The sequence below is a fragment of the Mycteria americana genome, chromosome 7 (assembly GCF_035582795.1).
Source record: "Mycteria americana isolate JAX WOST 10 ecotype Jacksonville Zoo and Gardens chromosome 7, USCA_MyAme_1.0, whole genome shotgun sequence".
Lineage (NCBI taxonomy): Eukaryota > Metazoa > Chordata > Aves > Ciconiiformes > Ciconiidae > Mycteria > Mycteria americana.
In genome coordinates, this window is record NC_134371.1 from 68,718,739 (window position 1) to 68,739,475 (window position 20,737).

The 20,737-nt window shown below is 43.0% G+C and overlaps 1 protein-coding gene across 4 annotated transcripts; it reads right to left on the bottom strand.

Moving 5' to 3' along the window:
* Positions 1-873: 873 nt before the first annotated feature.
* Positions 874-18,025, bottom strand: SERBP1 (SERPINE1 mRNA binding protein 1). Of its 4 annotated transcripts, none has more exons than XM_075508956.1 (10): positions 17,524-18,025; positions 14,050-14,212; positions 12,979-13,116; positions 12,754-12,825; positions 12,070-12,144; positions 9,547-9,724; positions 6,283-6,330; positions 3,550-3,723; positions 2,487-2,525; positions 874-1,282 (listed from the first exon to the last, which is right to left on the bottom strand). In XM_075508956.1, the coding sequence occupies exons 1-10, from the start codon at positions 17,903-17,905 to the stop codon at positions 1,226-1,228; spliced, it is 1,326 nt and encodes a 441-aa protein (XP_075365071.1). In that variant the 5' UTR covers positions 17,906-18,025; the 3' UTR covers positions 874-1,225. The 4 variants fall into 4 exon arrangements, with proteins under 4 accessions (XP_075365071.1, XP_075365070.1, XP_075365074.1 ...); XM_075508955.1 differs by having other exon boundaries at positions 12,754-12,849; XM_075508959.1 differs by lacking the exon at positions 6,283-6,330.
* Positions 18,026-20,737: the final 2,712 nt, after the last annotated feature.

The window sequence follows — 20,737 nt, forward strand, 5'->3', positions numbered from 1 at the left end:
CAAAATTTTGACGGAGAGGTTAAGCGTTGGGTTTTGTTTTGCATCTTTTTGTTGTATCGCGCACAGATTGCAATGTCCCCATCTGAAACGGTAAGGCAAAACTCCCTCCTGCCAGACCCAGCCAAGGCCTGCGGTTTCTTCTTCAGAAGACCTGCCACTGTCGGAGCAGTGCTGTGAATACATCGGGTACTGATGTACTCCTGTCAGACTGTGCTGCTAAATTCCACGTCCCAGCTGGAGTCCAGACGGACTACCGGAGCAACAGCTACCACCTTCCCCCACCTCCCAGCTCCAACAACAGGAAAGGTTACTCCAATCCACAGGGTACCCTCTCAAAGAAAAAGCATAGGTAATTTAAAAACTCCTTTTTTTTTTTTTTTTTTTTTTTGGCCAACAAAGCATCTTGTTCTGTTGAAGGGAGGAGGAGGGAATAAAGGTAAAAAGGGTGAGTGAAAGGTGTAATACATTACTTTTAAAAAACTGTTTAGACCAATTATCCACACATCATTGCTGGATCAATACACAGGTATTTAACTATAAACCAATATGCTCAGAATCTTTTTCAAGTATCTGGTATCAATTTTGTATAAAGATTTTGCGTAAACAAACTACCAAACAGATGAAAAATGACTGTTTTTCCAAGTCTGAAATTAAGCATTAAAACTAAAGTACTCCAGGAGTTAGTATTCCATACAGCACTAACAGTGTGCCAAATTAAAATTTCACATGTTCCAAAAGACCATGGGCTGATAAAAATCTGCTAAACAGCAATTAAGGAAACGGAAATAGTGTGCAATAATTAAAACCCAGTTTGTAGTTTGAGGAAAATGTCTAAAATCCTGAATTAAAAAAAAACACAAATGAAGTGAAAGCTTTTAACTGGTACACACTGTTCACACCTATATTTCAAGTTTGGAAACGCATATTTTCAAGCAGCAATACAAAAAAGTATCCATGAAGAATGCATAATCTCTGAAAAAATTATGAAAACATCCCTGCTACCATTACATTTCTAAATACAAAACTGACTACCATATTGTTGCTTCTGTGTAGCGAGAGAAGTTCATTTTCAAAACAGATAAAATTCAGTCTTTAGGTGTGAATGGTATGAATGACAGTCTCCTTTTTTTTTTTTTTTAAATTTCTTAGTTGTTTAGGATCCTTAAGCATGCAAGCCTCGGAGAGGAAGGCCCGACGAGGGCAGGGTTGGCTTATGACATCCAGTTTAGGACAGAGCTGGGAAAGCCTCTGGGTCATCTACATCAGGAGCAGAAGCACTTGACTGAAAAGAGAAATATCAGAAAGTTATTACCTTCAGCAGCATCAAGCCCTGCTGCATTTCTAATTCTTCACACATTACCAAGCCCTTCCATTTGCCAGGCAAACGCGGCTCAGTGCACAGCTGAGCTGGGCAGCGTGCGACGTTAGCACCGCTCAACTGCGGGCACATGCTGGGGCCCAGCCAGCGGGCTCAGGGACAAGGTTAAGCCTCTGTCCCTGTGCAGACAGGCTGGGAGGCACTTGCACGGGGCAGGGGGAACTCCCCGCACCCCAGACAGACAGGGGTGGGAATTCTTCCTTTTTAAAACTATTTTAACCTGAACCCTATTCAATAGGGAAATACTGGCTTTCAAAGAGGTACACACTACAGTGGAGTAAACAGTCTAGTACTGAACAAGTTACTACAAGAGCAACTTTTTCCCCCCACGATAAGCAATGTTTTTTTTTATTCCAAGGACTAGAAAGTCTCCTATACTGCTTTTTGAATGAAAGCTATCTGAAGAGGCATCATAGGCAAACAGACCTTGTTTGCAGATGATTATCGCACAAGGTTACAAGTACATCTCTTTCCATTCTTAAAGAGATCCCTACATGTGGGCTTACACTATTCTACTAGCACATAGCCATCAATTCTTACTGAGGGACATGGCTGAGGTGTTACAGAAGAGACCTGTTTGTAGCACAAATTAAGTTTCAGATGTTTACCTTTTCCCAGTCACAAACTAGCTGTTGATAAAAGGAATTTCTGTGCCAAACTAGCCCTAGAAATTCATACAGGTTAACCAAGAATCTCCTCAGTACTTTCCTAACTGAGTTTCCTTAAAAGGCTCTGTACCCCACCTAAAACACAGTGCTACAGTGAAATGCAGAAATTAAGTATTTTAGAATACTTCCAAGAGGGGTGTGGAAGAGAAGAAGAGCAGGAAGAGCCAGGATAGTGGAATTTCCTGTAAATATATTCATTTATCAAGACAAAGATATATTTCAACCATTCCAATAAAAGCTGCGTCAACCTCTATAGGCAAGACTAAGACACTGCAGAAGTACCCAGCCCACAAACTAGAGTGAAAAAGTAACAGCAGGGCCTTAAGCCTGTTGCCTTAGTATCTCCAGTTGCTCATTACACAAAAGCAGAAAGCAGTGTTACAGCCCCTGCAACAGGAGGGCCTTCTTCACAGGTAACGTAAGCGCCAGAGATCACCAACCTGGTTGGGTGTGTGGATCACGTCAAACTCCTTAACCAACTGGAAGGAAATAAACAAAGTCAAGATAAAATAAGCTGCAGATCTCAAAGTTTTTAACTACTTTATGACAGCATTCTTGAAGAAGCAAGATGCCATATTAGTGAAACAACTCAGAGCAAACCCCACCACCATTTAATATCCATTCCTTAAAACTTTCTTATATTGATATCCGAAGAGAGTTTTGCAACTAATAAGCCTAAAACTTGAAGTGATCCAGTGTAAAAGAAAACAAAGTCTGTGTCCTACACGAGACAAAAATAAGCAAGTCTGGTCTATATGAAGAAAGCCACACCACACAGACAGAACTCATTTTCTAGTGAGTAACAATTTGATTAGATGCATTTAAGCCAAATAAATGATCCATATTAAAATCAAATCTTTACTCTAGCTATACTACAATACTTCAACTTTACATGTTCTCTCCCCAACCCCATTCAGTACTTAGTCCTGAGTATTTCCTTAGGCTTTAGGACTAGAGGAGGAAAAGTTACTGCAGATTAGAAAAGAACAGTGAGAGTCCTATTTTCACATAAAAACTCTAAATTCCTCAAATTCAAGATACACCATGCAGCCGTAACACCAGTCTTTCACCCCAACAGGTCACAATGCAGACAGACCATCCTGACTGTGTCTGAAAATAACTGCGCTAACACTTGCTGTTCTGCTCTGGCACAAACAGAAGCATCTCATAGTACATTCAGATCTGTCCGTACTGAAGAGTCATTTTGGGGGTTTAGACACAACCTTCAGAGACTGACCCTTTTTTCTAATCCAACCTACTCCCCACCCTCTCTTTTTTTGTGTTTAATAAGAACATTGCTAAAACATTCACCCTTTTGTCCCAACAGTAGCCTAGTTTAATGTAAACTTGTAAGAACAGACACTTTACTTTGTTTTAAAATGCGGTGTTTGTTGTCAGAGCAACTCCCTCAGAAATACAGAAGACACCTAAAACTATCTGCTTGAAAATCCTAATAACAACTGAAACTAAACTCTTTTGTGGATGAAAGCTGTAGCTACTTACCTTGTCAGTTCTCCCTCCACGGCTGGCCCTGCCGCCACGCCCTCGGCCACCCCGTCCCCCTCTGCCACCACGTCCGGGGCGGCCCAGGTCTCCAAAGTTGATCTCCAGCTGGGATGTAATATCATTTGCTGGCTTGCGGAAGTGATGATCCATTACAGAGTCCTCAGCATGAGCCTGAAATGAGGGTTTCTCCATGAGTAAGAAAAATCGCCAAAGAAACTTTTTCATCTGTAGTTGCACTCTTACCACCACAGCATGCGTGTTCACCTCCAAATGCACTCCCAAACTGATGATTGATTACCTTGATTGATCCAAGTTAAAAGATAGTGCAGGAATTGCTAGGAATCAAGTTATACCACTTGTGCAGATGACAAAACCACATACAGGTAATCAAATAATCGCTTGAGTAAACAAAGGTATTTTGCATTTCCAAGCTAATTCAGGGAAGCTCTGGAGTTCCTTCAGAGGAACACGTTTAGGCTTATCTGAGACCAAACTGACTACCACCAAGCCAGTACAGCGCTCTAGCATTTCCCTTCTTCTCATTTCGTATCCTGAAAAATCTTCAGGTTCTACCAATTCATTTCATTCTTTTTAAATACTTACTTGGTAACCCATCTTTACTTTGCTCAATGAGTACTTTACACTTTCTCATTTGCTTAGCCCTGTATAAATATTTAAAACAAGGGAGATGGTAAGAATCCCTTCCTGGTTTGTATTAGCCATAACAAACAGCAAACAAGGCACAAACAGTTCAAACACAACGTAACTGAAGTAGTTAAAACATTAATGCTGAAACAGAGAACCAGTCTCACCAATTACAGTGAAAAATATGACTCTCACCACCTTTGCCATGATACAACCACCTCTGACAGCTGCTTGGTTCCCAGTGAGAAACCTGAGCCTCAAGGAGCAAGGTATGGGCCGAAGAGTTACGTCTTAACACCATAAACGCTACTATTCAGCACATTTGAGTATTTCAAATTATTACACGCTGAAGACAAAAAGAACCAAGTGTTTTCAAATTATTTATTTTTCCTGTTTTGCACCAATAATTTTTCCGTGTAAGTCAGTGTTTGGCACCTATGATACACAAAATGTAAAAGTCACCACACTGGATCACACCAAGGGTTTATCTAGTCCAGCACTCTGCCTTTTTACAAGGCCCAATCATCACCTTTTGGAACCATGACAACATACAACTCTTTCTTTTCCTATAACCACCTAATTTCTGGCACAACAATTTTCAGTTTGCTTGTTTTTTCCTACAGAAGTGCCGAGTGCAAGCTTAAGCCTACTGACTATAAATTACTTTTCTTGTGATGTAATTACACAATATGCTGACTTCTTTCAAAGGCAACATATTGCACAATTAAGCCCTATACCCTTTAATTACCATTTGTGGATCCTTCGTAAGGCAGGCACTGGATACAGAGGTCTGCAGACAAAAGGCTGAAAGCTGCTTTCAGGGATTCCTTGAGTCAGTCACAAGCACCATAACGTACAGAGCCATAAAGAGCCTTCTCCCCCACCAATCTAATTACCCCTTTCTCTGCCCAGTCGTACGTTTGGCCTCCACAACGTCCTGCAACGGAGGGCACTGCCATTTAATTAGGCACAATGAGAAATACCTCTCCGTGCTGCTTTATTTCAAACATATTTCATTGGGATGTATTCCATGTAACAACCAGTCCCCACCCCACTCCTGATTTTATAGATTTGAATCGCACACCCTTCCCTCAGACATCTCTTTTCCAAACTCAGGAAATTAGCCTAAACAGTTATTTTTCAGAGAAGAGTCATTCCACATCTCAGCCTGACATGGCACTACTCAAATATAAGTACACCAACCATTTGTAAAACAGTACACAATACCTTTTGTTATGGTCTTGATTCCTTTCCTACTACTTAATATTTTATCTACAGTTTTGATCGCTGCAGGGTACTGAGATGGTATTTTCAACTTAGTGGTAGTTGTATGGCACTCTCTGTTCTGAGAGGTAGTATCAGTGGCTTTGTACAATAATTCTGTGCATTTCCTTCCCTACACTGTTACTGCTTAAAAAAGAAACGCTACAGTCTACCAAAGCCATTGTATTTTCACAACTTAACCTTGGTTTAACCGCTAAACCCAACAAATAGCAAATTCTATATGTAATCTGATGATTTCTTCATCCAAAATAACTAAAGCTAATTTAAAGCACCACTAAAAGACTTGGCATGTTCTCCTCATGCTCTTCTATCACTGAGGCGACAACAGTCAAAGACATATCGTACAAATTGCTTATTCTGAATCATCTTTGGAAGCATTTAATTTATATGTATTGGCAACTCTCAGTAGTGCTCTGATCTAATAACTGGTAGCTTCTCGAAGGCATTGCTGCACTTATAGGTCTTGGGGAAGGCTGTCAAAAATTAAGAGTAAGCTACTAACGGAAAGGGGGCCAAAGCAGACAGTGAGATATGGAAAAACAACAGCAACAACAAAAAATAAAAAGACTCATGATAGAAGCATTATGATAAGGTTTGAATTCAGCTCAATTAGCAGCAAGGGTACTAATTATGAAGGGTCCTATATGGTGCACAATTAGACAACAGGCATGGACAGAAGAGCTCCATATTGTATCTACTTGTATTCTCTATTTTTGCGACTTCTTAATATCCAGACCTTCATTTCAGAAGGGGCTCATATTAAAACACAGGTATTACCAGTTAGATATAAAGGATAAGTACCTCATTTGACTCCAGCAGACTCCCCTGCATTTCTGTCATCGCCTTTGTCTGATGAAAGTTGCGTGTCCACGCCAAAGTGACAAAAGGAACAAAGGGAGAAAACAAAAGGAAGAAATGAGACTCAACTACATACAGAAACAACAGGTAATAAGGTCACATGAACTTGCTGGATACAGATGTCACTGAGCACATGAAGCAGCAAAAGGATGAGATCAGCAGCTGGGCAAGCATCCAGAAAGACTAGAGGATGGACTATACCACAGGCGTGGAGACAAGAGAAATCTCAGGTCGATACCAAAAAAGTTTAACACAAGCTGCTGGAAACTCTAGTAGAGACCACGCATGCAGGCTGATCTCTAGCACCTCAATACATCAGGCACGCTGCGTACAGAACTAGACAGATAAGAGGGTGGGATGTTTAAAATGACTGTTAATAAGAAAAGGTTTCTGCACAGCCTCGATTCAAGAGTCATTCCTCCAAATTTTGAGAAGATGAACTATTCTTTTCCAAAACATGTTTCTCAGTCTCCCATTGCAACCTCCTCTAAGGAAGGGATTAGATTAGCAAGAAAGTTTGACGGCACAGGAAAGAGGCACGGCACAGCAGATACGTAGAGTAGGAACTGATCTACTAGTGTATCAATCTTTCCAGGAGACTTGCATCCAACTTTCTGAACAAATTTTAAGATCTCTCCACAATGTAACTCCTTCCCATTTTTTGTTCAGCTGCACCAGTAGAACTTTCAAGCCACTAAACCAGCCTGCGGAGAAGGAAAAAAGAGGATCTCTATTTTATGGCACAACCCGATCTCCTGGAAAGAGCCTCGTTAGACTATGGCAGCCAATACACAGGGATTTCATATTAAACCAGCAAGAATCTGAGACAGTATTAAGAGTTCATTTTCTACAAAGTATCACTTTCTAGTAATTGCACAGCAAGTGTGAAAAAGACAAAAGACCTCACACAGAGTCAAGCGTTTCACCCCTCAGTGAAGAGCGCAAGGAGGAGGAGGACAGCTCTTTCACAAGACCAAGGCAGATGAACAGTACTAGATCCTCACGCTCTCTTTTCCCCCCAGATTCCTAGGGTATTCTCCCAGTAGTTCTCAAGCTACAGGAATGAGGGTGGTCATCACAACACTTCAATTCAAATTTCTGAGAAAATCTACTGGGGCACATTGTGATTTTCCAGCCACGAGACTACAGAAGATTTGGGGCCGAAAACCAGAATTTACCTATAAACCAAGTCACTTCCACACATCAACTCCCTTCTTAACAATAAGAATCACAGAAACCTTACATCAACCTTAATTTCATGACTTGTAAGTATGTCCAAGAGGACAAACAGAAAAAGAACAGCAGGTGACTGGTAGGTTTTGTTCACAACTTCTAAATATTCCACCTTTTAAACCTGCTCACAAAGGAGCAGCAGTGAAGGCTTTCCTGACGCCTGTATTATAGAGCTGTTCTGCTATAATACTTCGCAAAAAACCCCCATGCTGCTTCCCATGGGATGAGTGAACAATGCATAAGTGAAACGGGGCAAGACATCTGCTGGACATACAATAAAAGCAGGCTAAAAGCATCTACATTTAAAGGCAGTTTTGTTAATATCTCACTTCTGTGCTTATACAGCAAGGAGCCATTAACTTCTTATGTGATAGTGTTAAAAATACCGGACTCATTTATTTGAAGAGAAGTTAACCGAATACACCTCTCAAATAGAACAATCTACTAATTATGTCAGTTCTTCCATGAAAGTAATCCGATTATTCTCGTTGGTTTTGTTTGGGGGTTTGAGTTAACTACCAATTCATTTTCCGAGTGGAAAACACAGTATGGATCTTTCTAGCTTCAAAACTACTCAAGAGTACCGCCATCTTATTGTACTATCCTACATGCAGGTATTCTAAAAAAGACTGTCTTCTGCTGACTAAATGTCAAATAAATCTGCTTCGGAGAGACTGGGGGTGGGGGAACTTGAAGGACTACAGGTTTAGTAAATCTTGGTAAAGTACATAAATACTTCTGTTTAAATACACTCTTCTAATATACAGCAACATTAAGTCTAACTCAATTTCCCTTTTCTACACAAGCCAGAGAAAGTAGTATTTAATGAACACTTCAAACGCTGAACAGCTTCAGGTAAACAAAAAGATATGCAATCATTTAAAGAGCTGAACTACCTTACACAGCAAGAAAAGAAAATAGCATGATTGTCACGAAGTCAAACTCATTCTGAGTTCAATGAGATTAGAAACGGAGCTTTCACTGGGAAGTACTGAACAGTGCCTCCCCATCTGTATTATGCCCCCAGCTTACAAGAAAAAACTGACAAGGTGTGAAAAAGCAGAAATACATATTAGAAGACCAAACAGCATATTACATACTATATAGTTACTTCACAGAGAGTCAGAACCATCTGGTATACAAAGTTGCAGGCCACTGATTAACACTGGACCACTTAGGATATTACAGAGTGTTAAAGATTAATGCAGCCCTGCATTAGAAAACAGAGTTCTCAGCACATCCCTCCCCTTCTGAAGTGAAAGAGTATGTCTCTCCTTGCCACTCTCACTATCTTGGAACAGAATAATTAAAATTTAGCAATGACTAAATGAGCATGCTTGAGAAACTACAATTTTAAAATAATTCTACAGCAACTACGTTGAATATCACTGAAGCATACAAATGTGTTTCACCTGGTTTCTCAAAAGCTTCAAAGACACTTGTTTACATATTACAAAATGACAAGATACCCATGTTACAAACTCAAAATACACAGTTTAGGTATTAAGGCGTCTAAGGCATGACCAGTATTTCTTCAATCTTACATCATGTTTAGCAGGCACCATAAATCTGTGTACTGCACGAGACTAACAGAGATGCTAAATAACATAAGCTTCCTTTAAAAAAAGCAGCAAATAAATTTGATATTAACAACCTTTTTCTAAAACGCTCACCAAGAGACAGTCCTTCCAAAGTGACCTGCCCAGATGCAGCAGTATTCCAGTATACAGTACTCTCCAATACAGTACACACCAACCTAAGGGTACAGATCAACTGCTAAAACTAACCACAGTAAGAATGGCTACTTATGCTACAGCACAACTTCAGTTTTATTAAGAGAAACGTTGTTCCCACTTTATAAACTTTTAGCTACAGGTCAGCATCTCAAAGAACGGAGCTTCCACCCCAAGAAGTGCATATCAATAGAAAAACCTATACAATCCAGATACTAGCAAATATTGAAAACCACTTTACCTCCTCGCTCTTTGACTTGTGAAGAACAAATCCTTTTTTCCATTGCCCATCAGCACCCTCATTTGGTTTACGGATGTTGAACTCAACTTTTGCACGATCCTTACTTTGAATAGCTTTCCACTCGTCCAGGGTCATTTCCTTAGGACCTTCTTCCTTAACTTCTTCAACCTCATTCTCTCTGTAGTAAATTCATGGATATTATGGTCATGACTTAGAACTCACATTCTAGATACAACAAATTCAAATTCAGTTGTTAATCGGTACCAGATTATAAAAAAGTTTGTTGAGTATTTAGCAGTTAAGAGGCGTATATAAAAAGCCCTCACTTCCACCACTCAGACAGCACACATGAGAACTCATCTCCTTTAGCCAGAGTGCCAAAAAAAAAAAAAAATCACAGCCAGACACCTTTAAGCAACCAAATGGTGAGCACAGCACAGCAAAATGTTAAAATTAACACTGACCATGCCATCTATTCTCCACCTTAATGACAATTTTCTTTACAAATATGAAAGCCTAACTTCTGCAATGGACTTGTTTGGAGCCCCCCCCCCCCCCCCCCCCTCCCCCTTTTGAGATAACTTGAACCTTCAGGAGAGAGATAAGGCACTGAGAGAGCACTTGTTAGTTTTTTAAAAACCAGAATTTAATCAGCTTTGGATAGTCTGCTTCCTTTACTGAACCAAAGACAATTATTAATTTCCCAGCTAACTGAAAGAATTTTTACTTTCGGCTAACTTGAAAAAACAACAGCATACAACTTAGATACTTATGTGATATCTCACCTCATTGTAAATCTCTGGTGCCTCTACCTTCTGCCAAAGAGCTATTTTTAAGTAAAACACACAACCGCTATGCTCAATAACAGATCATATTCCAACTACAGAGGCAATCAATCCTCCAGTCATTCTTCAGTGTGTTTACGCAACTAAATTTCTGATTTATAGAAAACTAGTGCCATGTATGCGCAGCAAAAAGATCATGAAAGCCTCAAGAGAAAAGATCTTCATTTTGGAGCCATTACTTTTGATGTAATAATGCAGAGGTTTTACGCCAAAATTACTGTATTTCAATTTTTCCTCATTCTGGAGGACAGAATTATTTTTGACGTGGTATATATTCAGAAGCATTTTTTTTGTTCAAGGCAAAGATATGACCCCTTGGCATTCTGCATATTTTACTGCAGTAAAACGTCCTACAGTTCTGCTGAAGCATTTAGGTTAGAGGTCCACATCAAACTAGCCAACTTGCAAACTAACCCGTGTAAAGATGCTTTTCTATAAAGATAATGGATAGATTACAACAGATGTGGTATGCTTGAAACTGAGTGCACATTTTCTGCAGATTTGAGGAAGAAGAAAAAAAACATACAAATAGCCTGCAGAATTTCGCAGATAACTGATCTGCGCATGGATGGGTCTGTATCTGGTCAAGAACCAGGACACTGCTACTAATAAGAATCCAGGAAATACTGCAGACACCACAAATTTAATATATCCAGATTTCCAATACATATAATTTTTTTTAAGGACTAGCTAGCTTGCATTTCCTGACCAATGCTCAAGCTGTAATTCCTTAAAAATTCTCATACTACTTCTGTATACAAAGACAACCTTAACCTTGGACCACCACAACCTTAGAGAAGTAATAGCATTTAGTCTTTTTTTAGTTAAACTAAATCAATTTCTTATTCTCTACACAGTAATTGTACCTCTAGCACTAACCAAAGTTATTGATGGGGAAATCAAGCTATAGCAAACTCCACATTAGAACTCTTGGGCAAACAAGTTCTTTCAAAATTCTATCTGTTTGCCATTGTCTTTCAAATTCACCATAAAGCACATTCCTCATTGAAATAAAACCTTTTATTGTACTACGCTACCATAGAAATTTGTATCACGTTTTTACATCAACTGAAGTATCACTACTGCTCATTCTGCTTCTCTAGTTACTTTATTTCATTCACCCAAGTCACCGGTTTCTTCTGTAACAGTGTCCAAGTGAAAGGTGAAGCAATCAAGTTAACTTCTTTGAAAATTGCTTGCATACACAGAAGCCGGAGAATGAAAGAGATACAACCTTTCTTCTACATGCTAGTCACAGTCTCAACACTTGTTTTGAAAAATTAAGTTTAAAAAAAAAAGTTGCCTTCCACTGGCAGAACATTTTTATCCCTTTTGCTTGGCGGTTCTACCTAGTAATAAGCACAGATGCTTCTAGATTTGGTACTTAGGAGTTGCAATCCCGAGACCCTAAGCGTATTAGAACTGATTATTAATAACCAAATCTGCAAGTGACCTAAGAGCCTGCATGACACTAATGAACAGTTTCAAGATAACAATTTTTATACATGCAGTTTTTAAAGAGACAGTCTTTCAGCAGCACTGTGGATAACTTCCTATCTACTGAAGAAAATATAATCAGAGTTTGGCAAAACACAAGCAGGAATAAGTATCAGAGGTTCAAGGCAAAGTAATACCACCTCTGAAGCAATCAAAGAACATTAAGAGGGGTGGTACTCACTTATTTTCAGAATCAGCAGGTGGATGTTCCTCTCCCTCTGGCGTTTCCTCAGTTACAGCTGACTGATCCAATTCACTGCAATTACATAATGTTTGGAGGTTTGTTTTTTAAAAGTTCATCCCTGTTAAAGCTAGGTAAGATTAATGACTGACTTTCGTAATGGATTTACCCAACCTACTCTTCTTTAAAAATAACTATTTCATTAAGAATTGGTGCTGTCTGTGCCTTTTAAATTCTATGCTTTCCACCTTCCCAATGGTTTTCACCAACACAACGCTTACTAGTACCCATTCTGAAAGCCTCCTGCTATACCTTGAGACACAAAATGGATTTGGGTATTAAAAATACTGTTTTCAATGTACCACTTGTAAAAAAGCATGCTTAACCTATCAAAACTGTTAAAATTAAATTGTTTCATTTTTAGTAAAAAAATTGTTCAAAAACCAGCACAGCACCCCCCATTCCAAACTTCCCCAAAATTCTGGTTTTAACAGTGAAGCCATCTCTATGTTACAAGAAATCACTAGTTTTCTAAATTCTGAGAAGGCTGCTTTAATAGTATAGCAAAAATTATCAAAATCAAAGGCAGAAAAGACAGCTAAATCTTTACATTTTGCAAGCTGTAAGAATTAGGATTTATTAATATTCTGCTAATAGTTTTCTGAGCAATTACAGATTACTAACGTTAGCTCGTCTTTGACGGTTCCCCAGTTGTGTGATCCACTGCCACCACGCTTGTCCTCATGCTTTAGGCCGCTGAAATGTGAATGTGAAACAGAACTAACAAAACTGAGTTAACATTATAGTGTCCAGATACAGAAATTCAAAGGCAAATTTTAAAATGTCTTTTAATTGTAAAGAATAGTCACCAAAAAAACCCCCCACAATAAAAAAAAGTTAAAGGCTTACGATCTATCGCTGCCACTATGTCTGTCAAATTCACGTTTGCCACGAGAGTCAAACCCATCTCCTCTGCCCATTCCACGGCCACGGCCACGTCCTCTTCCAAGTCCACCACGTCCACGCATAGGTCGGTCAAGAATGGGTCTGGCATGGAACAGTCAAACTTGAATATCTCCCCTCCAAAAATTTACAGCATGGCTCAAGGTTTTCTTTTTCTCGTTTGAGAATTTTGTTTGCTTACTTTTCCTTTGATAATTACTGTTTGTAACTGTGTCGAGGCTCTAATTTCAATGTCATATTATTATATTGAAGAAACCCTAACATATAATGTCTGCATTTTAGAATCTGGAAACAAATACTCAGACGGATTACCGTTCATTGGCATTTCTGGCACTAAATTCCAAAATTCAGTGTTTGTGTTGTGTTACATCCCTAGCCAATACTACAATTTCAATTTAACTCACATTCACCCAACTTATTTTTAAAAGGATTTTAACTTTGGCTACTCAAATTTTAATATTTGAACATTACTTTCAGAACATTTGAATTCTGGATGCCACATGATACTCGAGAGACTTTAAAAGACATAAGATGGCTTCACCAATTCCAGATCTGAAGTCACTGCAGCCAAGGTATAAACACCTACATGGACTAACTTTTATTGCCTTGAAGTCAGCTGTACGGATTTAAGCAACAGCTGTAACAGCAAACAAATCTCATCCTGCAGGCAACAGCTATCCTTGAGCTCCTCTCCTGACCCATCTGCTACAGATTTAGAGAGATATGGTGAATATCTTACTGATTTAAGCCATATTTTCAGTTAAACCAATGGAACTGTTCATGTTCGATCGCTCCTGGTCTATAACTTGAGCCAAGTTTGTAAACAAAATCATGGAAAAGGAAAGAAAAGTGTTACATTCTGCATGACATATACTTTTCTTGGGACTGACAAAAATTTAATTCAATCAATTTAATGTTGATTCAATCTGCCTTTTTTTTTTTTTTTTAACTTAGTAGCAAAAGGCACAACAGCCCCTTCCTATCAAAACTTCCTATCAGGCAAGACAAAATTCTTACTTATCAACAGAAAATTCTCCTCCTTCGCCTTTCTCATCAGCAGGTTTGTCAAAGCGGCGTTCACGAGGAGGTCGTCTCTCCGGTCTCCTGTCAATAGGCTTGCCTTCACCCTGCTGTTGCTGCTGCTGCTGCTGATCAGGCCTCCTGCCAATACGTCTTATCCCTGAAACATTAGGTGAAACACATCAACGGAATGTGGAGCTGCTCTGGGAGAGATACTGACTCTAACACCATAAAACAATATTGAAGGTAAGCTGGAACTGAAGTTTTTCTTCTAGCCCTATGACTAGATAATCTGAGAAACTATACCTTTATAAAAAAGTCACTGTAGATCATTTGACTCTTCTTATTCACATTTTTATGCAGCATTTCAATCAAATTGTATTTTGTACAAGTGTACACTCTTACAATATTGTAGGAAACAAAACCTGTCAGAGCACACAATACATTAGTAATCCGTGTTAAAATGATAGTGTCAACTTTCAAAGAAGAATCAAGGTAAGCAAGATTTTTTTGTTTTCTCTGAAAGGTGCTTTTCAGGTAAAACAAGTGGTCTTTATTTTGATGCGCACCAAAACAATGTCAGCGCCGCCACGCTGGACCCAAGCCCCTATGACAGCCACCCTGCTTCATCCCACCACGCTCTTCTCGGGAACTTTTTTGGCCAGCAGTAGGGCCCGGGGCAGGGTGTGCTCTCCCACAAGGGCCACCCTTACCCAGACAGGTGTCACTTGCATCCCGATGAGCAGGCAGCCCAGGACAGTAGGTACTGGTCAGTGACTAAACGACGTGTTCATCTACACCAATCCTCGCAGTCCAGTACATGCTTCCTGACAAAGACTCACCTCGTTGTGCACTTACTTAAAATAGCTTAAGAATACACTGTGCCACTGAACTGGCTAGCGTCCTTCCCTCCCTCTCTCTGCCTTCTGAAAGTTGTTTTTTTGGGGTTTGGGGGGGGGGGTGTTTGTTTGTTTGGTTTGTTTTTTTTTTTTTAAATAATAACTCCCCATGGGCATTATCTTCTTCACCAAGACACCTGAACAGAAGGATTTTAAAGACAGGGGTTTTTTCCACTCATCTGAAAGGCCCGTTTACTCTTCTTCAGAAAGATCTGGCCAAACACATCTCTTGTTTGTTATACTATTTTCTTGCCCAAATGTTTAGGGAAAAAACACTAAGCAAACCACCAAGGCTGGCTTAAGAATTGTGAACTATTTTTTAAATTAAAAGCTGCCAATTTTAAATTTTTTTTTTGGAAAGCAGTAAGCTCCTGCCTAACAAGCAATGTCATATTTGGGTGGGGCTAAAGAAGTTACAGTTGTAACGATATCCAAGCCAACACACCCAAATGAACAATGTCTCTCTCACCTTACAAGCTGTACTTAACATGAAGTTTGCATGACATATATTGCTTGCTAAGTAATCCTCACTCCCCGAGGAAACACAGGGGTTAAACTCACTAACATTTACTTTGAAAAGGACTCTCAAGCTAAGGACAACCATTTCATTTTAAGAGAAAAGCTCAGCAAGGAAAGCAAACAGGCCAGTGTCACATAGGAGGTATGCTGCAGAACTGGAATGAATAATCGACATCGTTTGAATTTCGAGTTCAACACCCTGCGCTCAGAAAAACCCGGTTCCTGGTGAAGCCTAACCAAAAATACAAGTTATTTCTTTTTCATAGTATCACAAAGCTTTGAACTGGTAATTCACCAGTCAAATAATCTGCACCTTTACAGCGTAGTCGAATAGTTTTAAATGGCAATACATTCACACAGCGATACCATGGCACCCAACGCCTTTATAATGTTAGCGCTACTGTCCCACACAAAAAATAGAAATTTTCAGACTGCAAAGTCACTTTGTTTACTACAACGCTCCATACACACTGCTACAAAAGCAGGCCTGACTTTCTCTGTTTCACTACTATAATAAGCCACGAAATACTTTTTTTCATAGCAAAGTAGTGCTTGTTCTTGAAAACGAATGTGAAAACTGGGAGGTAAACACAGACTGCTAGCCCTACCAAAAACCCTCTGCGTTCTCTTGTCTTGGCCAAAGACCACTGCCCATGTTACAGGTGTACCTCATGTGGGACAACACCATAATTCTGTATCTGACTAATATTTCCAGAGGACATTGGCTTAGTAAATTGCCACTCGGGACACATTATTGCACTCTTCACAGGGAAAAACAAATCTCAAGCTTTAAAGTACAAAAGATCCATAAGCAAAGCTTGTCACAAGGTGTTTTCAAATAACATTTGGGAGGCCCACTTTCTAAAACAACTAATATATTAGAACTTTTTTCTTTCTTAAAAAGCGTAAAAGCTGGTGGAGAATCATTTTGCAACATGCACTGCAGTAAACGCTAAAGTATGCTTTCATGTGGCACTGTGCTCTTCTGAACTAGCCGCGTTTCTGAAAAGATCACTTGGAGTTAAGCTGCAGTTAGCAAGTTATTGCCTCACCCACACATCGACTGCTGTCACCACACTTTGCTACATTTCAAGGATTCCAATTTAATCGGAGTTCTGACCGATTTGACGTGCACTGAAGTCTGTGCGCAGTGCAACTGCCGGCCACGGGACAACACGTGTGTGCAACCTCCACCCCTCTTCATGCAGAGCTGTGTCCTGCTAATTACTTTGCCCACAGCATATTCATTTAACCCATTTAAACTTTGATTTCTTTTTTTTCCCCCCAAAGTTTCCCGTGTGGGGAAAATCATAAGATATTTACACAAACACGGCTGAGAATTCACGCAACCTATTATTAAAATACATACATGATTCCTCTCAGCACCGTCCCTAGAAAAACGACCCAAGTGACTTCTGGAGAGCCCAGGGACCACCAGACAGCCTGTCAAATACGTCAGGCCACCCGAAACACAGGTTAAGTTTAGGATGCGTCGTTGGGATTTTCTATTTCACGTTACCCTTCTCGGCAGGCAGCCCGCCCTCCTCCCTGCCCCGCCACGCGAGAACAGACGTTTCGGCACACAGGCAGCACCCGGGCACCCCACGCACACCTCCATTTTGAGCGGGCCGGGCCCTGGGGACACACCGCCCGCGGCCACGTGCGGCCGGGCAGCACGGTTTGCACCACCGCCGCCGCCCCCCCTCCCGGAGCCCCGGCGCCGCCGCTAACGGGCCCTGCAGCCGGGCGGCCCCCGCGACGCAGGTGCCCCGGGCGGGCGGCCGCCCGCGGCCCGCTGGCCCCGCCATGCGCTCCCGCACGTGGGTACGAGGCCGCCGCCGCGGGCACGGGGCTGCCGCCGCAGCCGAGGGCTCGGCCCTGCCCGGGGCCCGCCGCGCCGCGCTCCGGCGCCTTCCCGCCGCCGCCGCCTCCTTTGTGCGCGGCGGGACGCGGCCCCCGCGGGGCGAGGGGCGGCCCCTCGGCGGGGCCGGGCCCGGCAGCGCCGCGGCGCCCGGCTCCCTCCCCCGCCGCAGCCCCCCGCGGCCCCGCTCACCCTCCTTCCGCAGCGGCGCGCCGGGCTGGCCGCTGCCCTCCTCCCGGCGGTCGCCGGCGCCCCCGGCGGAGGCGGCGAAGGGGGGCAGCGGGTTCTTGCGCTCCTTCTGGGACTCCCTGCGCAGCTGCTTGGCCGCGCTGCCGGGGCCGCCGCCCGCCTGGCCCGGGCCGCCGCCGCCGGCCCCGCCGGAGGAGTTGGTCTGGGCGCCCGCCGGGCCGCCGCGGGCCCCGCCGCCCCCCTGGCTCCCGCCGCCGCCGCCGCTCTCTTTCCTCCGGGTCTCGGCCGCCCGCAGCACCTCGAAGGGGTCGGACTCGTCATCAAAGAGCTGGTCGAAGCGGTTGGTGACGACGCAGCCGAAGCCCTCCTGCAGGTGTCCGGGCATGATGGGCCCCCGTCGGCGGGATCCTCCTCCGATGCTGCCGGGCCCCCGCGCCCTGCTCGCTGCCGCACAAGATGGCCGGCTCCGAAGAGACCCGCTTCTCTTCCGGCGCCGGGCACATCCGGGCACCTCACCCCGCGCGGGGCACGACGGGAGTGGCAGGCGGCCCGCGCCCGCCGCCGCCCGCGCCCGCCCGTCGAACTACAGCTCCCGGCATGCCCCGCTCCGCCATTGTGTAGGGCCGCCGCGGCGGGCGGGGCGGGGGCGCGGGGCCTCCCGACGCCGCCATCGCCATCGCTGTCGCCATCGCCGTCGCCATCGCCGTCGCCCCGGGCGGGGCCGGGCCGCGAGAGGCGGTGGGCCCGCTCGACGCGGGTGGGCCCGGCGGCCCCTCACGCACCCCGGCGGCCGCCTGAGGGGGCCCGGGGCCGGCCTCGACTCCGGTCAGGCGGGGGTGCCCAGAGCCCTGGAAAGGGTTTGGCGGCAGCGGTGACATCAGTCCTGACGCGATGAGCCTCTTTTTTAAGCCTCTTTCTTAACTCTAGGCGTGTGTGTCTGGCGGCAGGCGCCATTCGCCCCGGTTCCAGCCCGCTCTCCTCAGGAGCCGGGCGCCTTGCCTGTGGCACGCGTCCTGTCAGGGCGTGGGTCACGGCCTGCTCGGAACAGCCCGAGAACCGCTCGGAACGGTTCTCCTTCGGTGGAGAAACTGGCCAGCTCAGGGATCTGTTGAGGAAAAAAAAACAGTGGAAAAAATCCATAGGCTTCTTTTTAACAAATTCCGCCGTTAAAGCGCAACAAACCACCTGTGTCTACGTAGAGCCTGTTTAAGGATTGAATAAGGCAGGCTGGCTGCAACAAAGTGACGGTTTTTAATTAGCTGTTAAGACACTTTAAGAGCATACTGATACGCCTGAGTGAAAGCATGACCCGGTCACCAATGTACGCTTTCATACTCGCATGTAAATGCACTAATACATGAAACTACAGAATATCTCACTCTGTCCTTCTTCACCGTCTTGTTGCCTTATAAAAACAGGTTAAAAAACATCTGAAGAGCATGGAATCACAGACAGACATGTTGGGTTTCCCAGCCCAGACCTTCGCACGCAGCCGTGGGACAGCCACGTGTAGCCGGCGCTGCGCTCAGACTCCGCAGGGTTTGTCCCGTGCGATGGCTGTCACTGGACCCGCCATCAGATCCAGCGCGGACTCGGGGAGAAACACCCTGTCAGTTGTGCGTTGAAGGTTAGAAAGGTGTCAGTGCCACGGTGTTTGATTCAAAAGCAAAATTGTTCTTACACAGTGGTGGTGAAGATCGTTCTCATGAGTGCTCGAAGTACCCCGCATACGGAGGCTGGGCAAGCGGGAGCGTGGACACAGTCCTTCTGTCGAGAGATTAACGCAGGGACACGTTGCCCTGCTGAGGATACAGAGCAGTTTTGCATTCAAAACCTGTGAATCTGACGCTTCTCACTAGCATTAAATTGCTTTTTAAAGCATGACACTGAGATAAACGTGTGTGTCATTGAAGGCAACTTCGGTAACAGCAGTTTGAGTTGCTGCTGTCACCAATAAAAGTTACTGTTTCAAAACCTTGCAGATTTTCCTTCGTCTTCGACGTGTAATAAAATTTCCTACTTTCATTAACATTTATACTCAACTGATTAGCAAATATACACAATTAGAAGACAATATCAGGTGAAGACAGTAAATATTTGTAGTATCAATTAGCCTTTACAGTTCTATTTATAGCCGGTGGGAATTATATCGAGAGATTAAACCATATTTAACTGGCACAGATTTGACATGTCCTTCAAAAACACTATTTCCTATGCTCATAGCTTATATCTTTAAATAAGTTGTCAGAACCTTTTGGTAGCTGGCAGTATAATTAAGTTTATCCTCAGCAAGGATAATACTTCTAATATTTGCCTTGCCTACTCAGAGAAGTTAGACCACTTTAAATACTTGCTTTAGAAATTAATTTCATTACATTTGTTCAGTTCTTCCATGTGCATTGCTCATCAACTGGAGACTCCACAAACCGACTGGTTTTGAAAAGGAAGTCCACGCTTTAGTTTCTTCTAGATTAGATTAGAAAATTATTTTGCTTGCATTTGTTGTTCTTCATCAGCTTTCCTTGCAGACCACAGCCACCCCTGTTCTGCTTTTGGGAGGCCTTTGAGGAAGCCCCTCCCGCAGCACCACTGCTAGGTCTGAGGGGGGTTGAAGCACTGCAGCGCTCACGCGAGAAGCTCACCCCGTTCTCGGGATATTGTTAAGTCATCGCCAGAAATTATATCCTCAGAACTCCAAATATTTTCCTCAAGCAAGCCCTTTGCTTTTGGCATTAATCAAATGTCACCAAGCAACACATAATTAAAACTCTTTGTATTTACATGGCAGATGTTTGCAGGAAAAGCCTTGAACCCATTTCAGCCTCCTGGCCCATCACACGCACCGAGGCTACGTTGCATCACATGCATTTTATGAACAAAATACAAATGTTTCTCACTTGGAGCGCTGGAGCACTGCTTGCCAGATGGCGTGGATGGTTAATCTTGTTTATAAGAGGGCATTTGCTCGCAGAAATGGACTTCTCAGTTGCCTGTCTTTGGGGGTCGGGATTTTTCACTCAAAGGGAAGTCAGAGCATCTCTCTTTTGTTGCTTTCGCAAGGATTGTGCATATTCAACTCCCCTGTGCTCCACTGTAAGCTGACGTACCTCAGTATTCCAAAATTTTCCAAGTGCAGACATGGCATGATAGGTTTTGGGTCACGCCTGGAATTAAACACACACAAAACAGATTCAAAATATTTTAATATAAACTGGGA